This window comes from Mastigoproctus giganteus, chromosome 14, assembly GCF_048544385.1.
Source record: "Mastigoproctus giganteus isolate SK-2022 chromosome 14, ASM4854438v1, whole genome shotgun sequence".
Taxonomy (NCBI): domain Eukaryota; kingdom Metazoa; phylum Arthropoda; class Arachnida; order Uropygi; family Thelyphonidae; genus Mastigoproctus; species Mastigoproctus giganteus.
Genome location: NC_143588.1, coordinates 70,505,571 through 70,517,595, shown reverse-complemented (window position 1 = coordinate 70,517,595; position 12,025 = coordinate 70,505,571). Strand labels below are relative to the sequence as shown.

Sequence of the window (12,025 nt, the reverse complement as noted above, 5' to 3'; positions counted from 1 at the left end):
GATGACGCTGAAGACACATCAGAACAACCCGTAGAAAAGCCAACTCGTGAAGAAATGATTAACGCTTTTAAAACGGTTCGTATGGGTCTACAGTTTTGCGAAAATGTTCCTGATAATGTTTTTAATGCTCTGAACAAATGTGAGGTTTTCTTTGAGAATCAGACATTTTTTAATTGTACTGTGCAAACGAAAATTACGGATTTTTTTTAATTTGTGATACTTACTGGCGAAAATTGTGTAAGCGTAATTTAAATAAGTGTTTTTGAAATAAAATACATTAAAAATAAATGTAGATTCATTTTCATTTTCTAATTAAATAACAATTTCTAATAAAAAAGATATTCTCTGTATAACGAAATTTCTCTATAACGAATTTTTTCGCTGGATTTATAGAATTCGTTATAGGGAAGTTCGACTGTATATCAAAAAAGTAACTGGATACCTGTATGTTTCAAAGAATCTTTTATTCAGATAAAAGATAACATGTTGGCCCACCTTTAGCTTTATTACACACTGTATCCTCCTCAGTAGAATCCAAACCAATTTCTGATAACAAGAATTTTGGTCCAATTTTTCTTGCAACATAATGGTCGATACAGCTGCTGATTGCAGGATTGTGTTCTGGTCTGAAGCCAACATTCCATTTCATCAAAAAAGTATTCAGTGGAGTTAAGGTTGGTGCCCTGGGAAGGCCAAAAATCCTTTTGCATGAGTTCAAACAAATCATTACAGGCTGTGCAGTATGGCGTGATGACTTGTCATGATAAAACAGAGAATGGCCCTCCCCATACTTTTGCCGCAGTGTAGGAAGAGCAGAATTATCCAACATGTCAATGTACCATGAAGCATTCATTATTCCAGGGACAACAACCAATGGTCCAAGCCCAAACCATGAGAAACAATCCCAAATAGTGATAGCACCTCCGCTAAACTTCAGTTGGGATGACACACTTTGGTAAACAACGTTCTTCAGATATCCACCAAGGTCAAATACAGTCATTAGATTAGAAAACTGTGCACCATGATTCATTACTCCATAGCACAGCTTTCCAACATTCCTAGAGCCAGTTACAATGGTTTGTACACTGTCCAATTCTGTACATTGCATGTTGTAATGTTTGGTTTGCATGCTGCAACTCCCTGCATATTGCCTATGTACTAATATCAGTTCCTGCAGCCTCCCTGAACTCCTGTTAAAAGTATTCCATCCTATGCATACTTGTTTCTTTCAGCTCAATCAGTTCCTTTTTCTGTACATTGCATGTACAGAAAAAGGAACTGATGAAGCATGTTTTTTTTTTCTCTCTCGCTCTCACATGACTTGGTAAGGATGGTTATGAAATTTCCTCTGGTTTCTAAATTCAGCAGTCTCTAGGAGTCGTTGAATGTTGGCAACCATTAATGATTTCTGGAAACCATTAAGTGGCTACATTACTCTTCATCATCCACTGCCAATAGATAATTCCAGCAGAAATGAAAGGACATCTCTGTAGTGTGGCATCCCAGCTCTTTGAAAAGGGCCTAGGTCTTTTCCTTATCACATCCCATTTCTGTCTGCTGTTTCATATACTTCTCCAAGCAAGTGCACAGCATTTCTAATTTGTTCTAATTAAATTTTTATTTCATATATCCTGTAGAGGGTGTATTTTACCTTATCAACCTACTCCACTTTATGCCGCACCATATAGATGTTTTTTATACAGTATGCCATGTTTAGTTTTCACAGGATTGTTCATTTGAATTGATAACTGTAATTTGACCACTGTATACCTGTGTCAACCATCCATCACCCATTATTTTGACAACACTCCCACATTACCAAAGTACAATGAGGGTTTGCCATTAAAAAATAAATTAATTAAATCCATAAGTATTAGCAAAAATTTAATAGGAATATCATTTCATTTTTAGGGAGGAAAATTTGACATGGCTGCTGAACTTTTAAAGAAGGTTCTACAACATAATAAGGTAATATAAATTTGCAATTTTAGCTATTTTATTTGAATAGATCTTTACAGCAGTTGATTTCATTCTCTACTTTCTTTTCATTTTAAATATTTATTGAAAACTTGAAAATACAACATTGGCATTATCGGTTACCATAAGACACGATAATAACTATTAGGAAATTGCTTTACTTGAACATCTGTACAAAGGAAAATATCTGTTTATAGCATATTAAAAGCTGTATTAATCCTTTGGCAGGTGTGTGATGTATACTGTATGCCATTCAATTTTTTTTTTGGAAAATGCAGGGGGAGGGCAGAGAAATTATTTAAAATGGTGCACTTTTTAACTTTATTCTCTATTTTGACACTCTGCTGGATAATAAGAGCAAATAGTAACAGCAGTCTTGTTACCCAAAAGAAATTATTTCTCACCCACCTCACTTCCAATACTTATCAATGCATAGTAAGAGAGAAATCTGTTTTAAAGCCAGAGCCATACAGAAAATCATTACAGAAGCAGAGCTGCAACAGAAGTGTAAAAAGATTATTTTTCTGGCGATACTTCTCCAATGATGTGGATCAAATGTGAATGCCATACTTGGAAGAATACAAAAATTCAAATTTGACACAATTTCAGCAAATATTTTTATTTTTAAGGGTTTTTTTTGTTTGTGTGTTTAAGAAGTACACTAAGCATGCCTTCTAAAGGATTAATGTTTTAATCTTTTGTATACAGGTCAACAATTACTAGTCTGGCAGCATTGGGACCTGTGGGGTGCCGGATTAGTGAGTTTGCCGGAACACCGGTGGTTATTTTAGCACATACATTTTACCCAACAGCTAACCACCTCCATCTACCTTTAACACGTTGACTGCCAAGCTAGTTTAAGAAAAAAATTTCCCAGAGGCCAAAAAATATTTAGCAAATAATTTGATTAGTAATTCTAAAATAAATATTGTAATGTCAGTGTTGTTGTTTATTTTTGCTTAAAATATAAAAAACAAAAGAGACTTTTTTTATGTTGCATATATGTGGCTGATGTGACGTATTTCTTGAGAAGATGTGTCGGCCACATACGTGCGAAGCTATTACGGCATAAAAATTGAAGGTCGTTTGTGATTAGTTTATTGTACGTGCAGTGAGCGCTGCAATAATAAAACTAATTACGATAAAATAAACTCTCAAACATCGCAATAAAAGTTTGTCAGTATTTGTTAGAAATTTTGTGAAAACAAGTTCGTTAGCACGCTGTATTATCCATCATGTTGTGTTGTGTTTTTCCACAAGTTTGTATAAGTGTGTTGTAAAAAAAAAAAAAAAAAAAGGAATGGCTAAAAGAAAATTACTAAAATAAGAGGAACTGAGAGAAATTGCTGGAATTTACAATTAAGCAGAGTCAAACTTCTCACAGACACACCGCTGTCGAGTTTTTTCTGAAGTCCAACTTTATCTGTTATGGACAATGTACAGTGTTTGCGATTTACACCACCAAGAGGCACTTCCTTTATGCATTGGAACCATGGCTGGGGCTAAATGTGAGCAGGTTATAATAATAAATGCAGAAAAACAAGTGGGAATGGCTTGCCAGTGTTTACGACTTCGTGCCAACAGCTGATTCTGCAACCAACACCAACAAAACAGTAGCAGCAGGTCGGTGCACCGACCTGGGAAATTTGAAATTACGTTCACGGAAATTGTCTGAATTAGCAGTGGAACCGGATTAGTGATGGTCAACTTGTATAGTGTTTATATAGATTCACTCTTTTTCCAGCCATTATTGGAAGGAAGAGGCAAATGTGATGGGATTTTTTTTTGTTAGTGCTGTATAAGCTGCACATGCGCCAACCAAAAAAAAAAAAAAATCCCATTGCATTTGCCTCTTCCAATAATTTGTTGAAACTACCCACCGCCGCAACACTATGTGGAAGTTTATTCGAATTCTTTGGTTGAATGCAAATTTCTAGACTAATGTCTATTCTGCAATCATAATTTTTTAATTTAAATGTATGTTACCTTATGTGTCATTTGAGAAAGTAAAGATGCTCTCACCATTTAGTTTGCTTAACCCTTTTAAAGCTTTGTACACTTCATTTAGGGCACCATGCAGATACTTAGTTTCCAGAGGCCCAGCCTTGTTGGTAAGAAAAGCCTTTTGCACTTCCAAACTAATCTTCTTGAAACCATTGCTTTATATCAGTGGTTGACAATCTTTTTTGAGTGAAGAACCATTTTTGATCTAATTAAAAGAAAAAAAAGAATCAGAAGAGCTGCACCTCAGCTCAAGCTCGGTGGGGGAGTTAAGAAATGGGAAGGATATTTTAAGCAGGATTTTTAAGAAATGGAAGCACTGGAGAGTAGGTACCTGCTACTATCCAGCAGGTGAATATCAAATTTGCAGAATTTAACCTTTCTTGGTAAGAGCATCCCTTTGTTCCCCTCACCAATCTTGTTGCCCTTCTTTGTACTTGTTCTAGCAACTCTACATCCTTCCTAAAATGAGGCCTCCAGACCTATACACAGTACTTTAGGTGTGGCCTAGCCAATGCCTTGTATAACGGGATAATCACCTCCCTGCTAGCAAAATTCCTATATTTCATTGACAAGATGCCATAACCTGCCCTGGCAGCCCGCCTGCACTGCTCAGCAAACTTCATATTTGACTGCACAATTACCCCTAGGTCTTTTTCACTTTCCATTTCCCTGAGTAACATACCACACAGTTGGTATGTTTCTCTTCGGTTATTGCTACCCATATGCAGTACTTTGCATTTATCAATGTTAAACTTCAGTTGCCACTTCTCAGCCCATTTGCCCAACTTGTCTAGATCCAGTTGGAGTAGCATACTGTCTTTACTCGTTAACAACCATGCCAACCATTGTATCATCTGCAGACGTGGACATTAAACCTGATATACCTTCATCTATATCATTGATAAATATACAAAATAACACTGGGCTCAACACTGAACCCTGGGGAACTCCACTAATAACATTTGTCCACAAAGAGCAGTGTCCATTGATTACCACTCTTTGTCGTCTCCTGCTCAACCATCCCTTTATCCATTGTAGCAACTTACCCTTAATGCCATACCTCTCCAGTTTGTACAGGAGTCTTCCATGTGCAACAGTATCGAAAGCTTTCCTGAAATCAAAGTATATGATATGAAAATGATTTTAGTCATTCAGTTCCTTTGTGACCACATCATAGTATCCAATCAAATTGGTCAGACAAGACCTCCCTTTAACAAACCCATGCTGTGTCTTAACTAGAATTATGTTCTAACATACAAGTTCATTTCTTTTATTATTAAGTTATTATTCATTTATTAAGTTCATTTACTTGTGTATTATTTATGTATTTGTTCACCTGTAGCCTCGAATTACCACCATCTTTGCCAAATAGTGGTAATTCTGTCTAAGTAAATCTACCTTCCCTCAAGTCATCTTTCTCATATGTGTGAATTTTTTACTCAACACAACCAATTTTTCACATCTTCAGAGGCTCTCTCAGTGATATGTGCTCTTGAATATATACATAAATGCAGGATAAGTGTGCTAATACAGAATGATATGCTTTATAATTATGTATTTCTTTGTATGTGCTTCTTGACTTATCACATACATTTTTGGCAGCGAAGTATACATACATACTGTACAGACATGTGAAATTTTGGAAACTTGACAATTGTTTTAAGTAGATTTATTTTGTAATTGTTTTAGTCTTGCACCAAGGCTTATGACTATATGGGATACATTATGGAAAAGGAACAGAGCTATAAGGAAGCTTCTTATTATTATGAACTTGCTTGGAAACAGACCAACAACAGCAATCCTGTAATAGGTATGAATACTTTTAAGTAGTAATAAACTGACTATTCAGAACTAGTTTTATTTTATTATTATCATTTGGAATTCAATCCATATTCATTTCACATCTGTATTAGGAGTGACAAAATGGCGCAAAGAAGCAAACCTTAACATGTCTAAAATGCACACAGTTTCAAAATTGCACAGATACAGAAGCATATTCTGCATCTAAAAAAATAAAAAGTTGCTATGTGTTCTGGCATGTATCTCAGACGTCTTTATATCTTATTAATATATAACCTCAAATTTGTTTTACAAGGATGTAAAATGATGATGCATTTTATTGATAAGAAAATAAATTAAAGAATTATTTAAACTATTTATTCATAAATCACGGAAATACACCGCAAGCCATATAATTTCCTTTTCATTGTGACCTATGTTTGAAATTAACGCTATGCAATATGATGGGAAAAAATATGCCAGCAACAAATATGCTTGTGATATCATTAGGTCTTCTATAACAGATATTAATATTTTGTTGGCCCACCAAGAGTTTTAATTACTGCCTTGCACCTGGCTGGCATGGAGTGCATCAGATTCTCTATATAATTGCTGCTCAGTTCATAGTACCAAACATGAATAATGTTATCTTGCTTGATGGCTTTTTTTACAGCCATTTTCTGTCCTATAACACTCCACAGCTGTCAGTGAGGTTCAAATTGGGACTATTTCCTGGCCACAGTAAGGACTGGATATTGCAGTCTTCATGAACTTCACTTTAGGATAAAAAAAAAAAAATGATTAAAACAGTCAATTTGAAACAAGTTAAAATTAGCATATTAGAAATTGTATTAAATGATTATGTAATGTAGTACTAACCTTACATGCAGTGTGGCAAGGTGTAGAATCATGTTAAAAAACAATTTTCTGTTCCTTGAAAGATGACAAGCAGAAGAGTCTGTTTTAAAAGTTATGTAGTAGTCACCATTAACAGTGCCATTTACAAAATATATTCTGCCCACTCCTTTGTTCCTTATGCATCCCCAAACTATCTGGCCCAATGGAGATAATCTTTACTGTTGATTGAATACAGTAGGGGTGATAAGCTGCCTCAGAACTACACCAAATGTAGTATTTAAAAACTGGCCTATGGAGGTTAAATTTGGATCTGTCAGAGAATATTACAAGTTCCCATTTCTCAGTTGTCCAATTAGCATGTTCTTTAGCCCAGGTTAGTCATTTTTTCCACAGATTTTGTCAATAACGGCTTCTTATGAAGTTGATATGCTTTCAGACCACTCATCATAAGTCTTCATCAGACAGTTGAATTCACCCTAGTAGTAGTAGTAGTAGTAGTAGTAGTGGCATGTGATGCAAGAAAGAAAGTGTATTAACTTATGCAGCATCAGCCAAAACAAAACAAAAAAAAAAAAAAAAACACACCATTCTCTCCAAATGCCTGTCCAGTTCCTCCTTAAATTTATTCAACCTATCAACTTCCACAACGACAGATGGAAGTTTGTTCCAGCAATTAACCACCCACTGGCTAAAGGCAAATTTCCACACATCTATTCTACATCTGCCTTTTCTTAATTTGAATTTATGCCCCCTTAGGTTCGTAATCTGAACAAGTGGAAGGATCCCATCAGAATTCAGCGTGCTCAACCCATTAAAGGCCTTATACACCTCAGTCAGATCACCGTGCAGGTGCCTAGTCTCCATCCACTGCAATTTGCAGAACTTAAACCTCTCTTGGTAAGAGGATCCCTTCATTCTCCTCACCAATCATGTTGCCCTTCTCTGTACACGTTCAAGCAAATCTACATCCTTCCTAAAATGAGGCCTCCAGACCTGTACGCAGTACTCAAGGTGCAGGCTGACCATTGCATTATACTGAGGGACAATCACCTCCTTTTCCCTGCTAGCAAAATTCCTATATATCATTGACAAAACCCCATGACCTGCCCTGGCAGCCTGTCGGCACAATTACTCCAAGGTCTTTTTCATTTTCTACCACCTTAAGTGTAGTACCACACAGTTGGTACGTTTCTCTGGGGTTACTTCTACCCATATGCAGTACTTTGCATTTGTCAAGGTTAAACTTCAATTGCCACTTCTTAGCCCATCTGCCCAAATTATCTAGATCCTGTTGCAGTAGCACACTGCCATTACTGTCATTAACAACCCTGCCAACCGTTGTATCATCTGCAAACTTCGACACTAAGCCTTATATATACCTTCATCAATATCATTGATAAATATACAAAACAACAGTGGACCCAACACCGAACCCTGTGGGACTCCACTAATAACATTAGTCCATGAAAAGCAGCACCCATTGATTACCACCCTCTGTCTTCTCCCACTTAACCATCCTTTTATCCATTGTAGCAACTTACCCTTAATACCATTCTGCTCCAATTTGTACAATAGTCTTCCATGCGCAACAGTGTCAAAAGCTTTCCTGAAATCCAAATATATGATATCAAAATTATTTTTTGCATCCAGTTCCTTTGTAACCACATCATAATAACCAATCAAATTTGTCAGACAAGACTTTCCCTTAACAAACTCATGCTGTGTCTGAATTATTGCTGCAGTCTTGTCTAGTATGCTCCTTCCATGTGGATTTTACGTCTGTAGAACTTTCACAACAATCATGGAGGCACAGATGCTTCAAAGGTGTGTCATGTGTGCTGCAGTTTTTTCTTTTTGAGCAGCCTTGACACAACAGACTGGTTTTGTAGCCAACCTTTGCAGCTATATGTTGACTAGAAAATTGCTTCCTATCAAGAGCAATATTATGCTTTTCTTCTTGGAGTTAACTGAGTATATGCCATACTGTTGCTGAATAGGCAGTGAAGACAAATAGTGGTAGGTGCCTTGTAAAAAGACAGTGCAATACCACTTTAATATTACAAAATGATGATGATGTAATAGTTTTGGGGTGAGTTTTACTTATAGAGGGAATTAAAGAAATAATAAACTTTAAGGTGATGGAATTATGTGGCTTCCACTGCACACACATACACACGACTGCTTTAGCTGTTGTAATATAAGAATTTTCAAAATTTATGGATTCAAATGGGTGAATAGTTAAGAGTTTTAATACAGTGAGATACCAGTGCACCTGTCTTAATATAAAGAATCATGGGAAAAGGCCTGGAGGGTTTTCTTTTAAAATTTTAATAAAAAAAAATATATATGCCTAACACATGGAACAGTTATGAAAATATGGCGAATACAGCCACTCCCTGATTTATGTAAGGGTTGCGTTCCACGGAACTCTGTGTTGGGATTTCCCTAAATATGCAGTACTCGCAACTATGCTTGCTGAATTTGATTGAAGCAAAAAAGAAATGGTCAACAAACATCTAAATAGAATTATTAAATTTTTTTATCTTATGTGCAGGAAAAATTGCAAAAGTGTACAAAATTATGAAATTACAAAAAGAGAGAGGAGACGGGCATAACGTCAGCAAGTTTTACCTTTTGAGCACCATTGCCAGAATTAACCTTCCAGCTGATAAGCACGCTGCTGCAGGAGATTTAGAAGGTTTTTTTTCAACACATCACAAAATTTCTCTGCAGCTGCAGAATCGAAAACAACACTTCACCGCATATTTTAATGTTTTGGAAGCCAGCATAATGCTTGAACCTGTTAAACCACCTGTTGCTTACCACAAACTTGGCTTGGGGTTTGCCATACTTATCCTTAATATCTTCATAAATACTTCTTGCTTTTGCCTGAATGGCCATTGGAGCCAGGGGCACTTGCTTCTGAATCTGATTTTCCATCCATGTTATTAATAGCTTTTCCATCTTCGATATAACACCTGAACACTTTTGTGATCACTGTTGATTTTAAATGCATTGATCCTTTAACATGTTCTTTTATATGTGCACTGTCCCTTAAAATAGTATGCACCATTGAAGCAGCGAGACCTAATTCCATGCAATAGACAACAAACTTTGTCCTGCTTCGTACTTCTTAATTTTGTTTAATTTCCTAGCACTGCCAGCATTTGCACTTTCCATTAGTCCCTTTCCCTTCACTATTGTAATAAGTAAATAGGAATAAAGAGATGATGAAAATTTATTTATGTTTTTTATATGATTTCAGTGAAGGGAAACACATTTCACCATAATAGCATAAAAACCCAAACAATTCCAGCTATCGGTATTATCACAAATGCAATAAGATAGTTTACTACCCGTTTATAATAGATTGCGCTAACAGAAAACCCTATAAACCGGAAAGTGCAAATTGTTTTTACTGTTTTATGGTAGTGACTTCCAGAAATGTGTTTTAGAAAAATATCACAAAGGCATTCAAAATTGATTCTTATAACAGAACATATGATAACAGTGAAAGTGTAGTGCAATTTCCATTATAAAAATGACCTTTTAGAGAGATAAATAGCTTAGTTATATAGCGAAAATCTCAACTTCCGAGATCTTGGAACGAATTACCAAAAGTAACACTCTCAGCGTTACTTTTCTTCCAAACAGCTGTTCACTCTGTACAAATCGCAAATCTACCCTAGCATGGAATATTGTTCCCATATTTGGGGCAGTGCCCCAAATTCCTCCCTCAGGTTTCTAGATTCCATTCAGAAGAGAGCAGTTAGGTTAATTAGTGACTCATTTCCAACAGTCTTTCCACTCGCTGTTTCATAGATATATTGTTTCTGCTGTATGCCTTTTCTACAGATACTTCTTCCATGTGTACTGTTCTTAATTGGCTTCTATAATTCTCACTCTCTCTCTTTCAAAACAATCAGAACACGTGCTGCTACCAGCCAACATCCATTTACTGTCCAACTTCAAACTCACTGAACCAACTTTTCATCTTCCTCGTTTGTTCATTCAACTGCCGTTTTCTGGAACAACCTTCATACATATTTCCTGAAAATTACAGTCTACAGAAGTTCAAGTCTAATGTCAACAAATATCTTCTTTCGTCTTCTCACCCTCCAACCCATGCATGGTACTAAGTACTATAGGTTGTAATACCTCTCGTGTTTAGGGTTTTCATAAAAAAAAAAAAAAAACTTAGAATGTTATCGTCAGAAATTCTTTGTCACTTTCATTATGCATGCCATTCTTGATTGTGAACTTGGCAATTATAATGCATTGCTCTCCTTGGAAAAGTTTACTTAACATCACATTCTAAGCCACTGAAAGTTGGGGGAGTAGAGTACAGTATGCTGTACTCTGATAGTAGCTGACAGTCATGAGTGGGAGCACTGAGTGAGACTTTTAGAGGGCATTCCCAAACGAGATAAACATGTCAGAAGATTAAAAAAAAAATTGTAAGGGAAGGAAAAAATGCACAGTTGGAAAAAGTCAAGTCAACATTTGCATATCTGTTTTGCTGAGACAGTAATGCACTTTTTGGACACCCAGGTCTTAAGCTAATTTCATTTATTAAGAAGTACAGTATAAGCTTGGAATGTATGAGTATATAGCACTTTTTTACACTCGAAGCTTTGTTTTCACAGTGATATAACACTGTACTGTATAAAGTGCAATTATTAATAAGTCATTGACTTTTCTTTGGCATGCATTCCCTCCTCATTATAACATTACTGTGGGAAAATCATTCCTGATTTACAAATGCTTAGGAATGCATGGCATTTTAAAATTGGAATATTATGCCATAATTGCAGTAGTTGTAATTATTTCTTGCTTCACTAGAACATTACATAATCTTTCTATAAAAATTGAAGATCTGTGTACTTTACTACCACTGGAGCCATACAGGCTTTCCAAAGTAATACTTTCTTATATGATGATAGCCTCAGTTCCTTAAAAAATCCAACCTAAAATGACTTTCCAGTAAGTCTGTTCTACACGATTTATAAGGTTCTATTGTATGTAATGTGTTATGTATCTTTCACTGATTTTTATTTGTGCCTTTCTCTAATCCTTTAAATTTATTTAAAGGATTACAGAAAGGATTGCTTGTATTAATTCCATTTAAGAACTTAACACTTATTTTAGAGCAAAAAAAAAAAAATAAAACCCTAAGAGGAAACTGAAAAACACCTGATTGAGAGCCTGCTGTATTCTAACGAAGTATTTTAGATAAAAAATAATATATGAGCATACCTATATTAGAAATAAATAACAAAAATGAAATAGCAAACAGCATGCTGTAAATAGATACATTTTTTTATGTATAATAGAACAGTTGTTTAAAAATTATGATCCACTGTTACAGATGCTCAAACGTGGAGTGGGTTTCTGTAGAATGATAGTC

General features: G+C 35.6%; 1 protein-coding gene across 2 annotated transcripts in view; it reads left to right on the top strand.

The window, feature by feature from the left end:
• Positions 1-12,025, top strand: part of LOC150075219 (tetratricopeptide repeat protein 21B-like) — a 272,286-nt gene that overhangs the window by 246,445 nt on the left and 13,816 nt on the right. For both annotated transcript variants that reach the window (XM_090389257.1, XM_090389256.1), the window contains exons 34-35: positions 1,912-1,968; positions 5,671-5,791. In XM_090389257.1, coding sequence (XP_090245383.1) covers positions 1,912-1,968; positions 5,671-5,791 — 178 coding nt within the window. The remainder of the gene's footprint in view (positions 1-1,911; positions 1,969-5,670; positions 5,792-12,025) is intronic.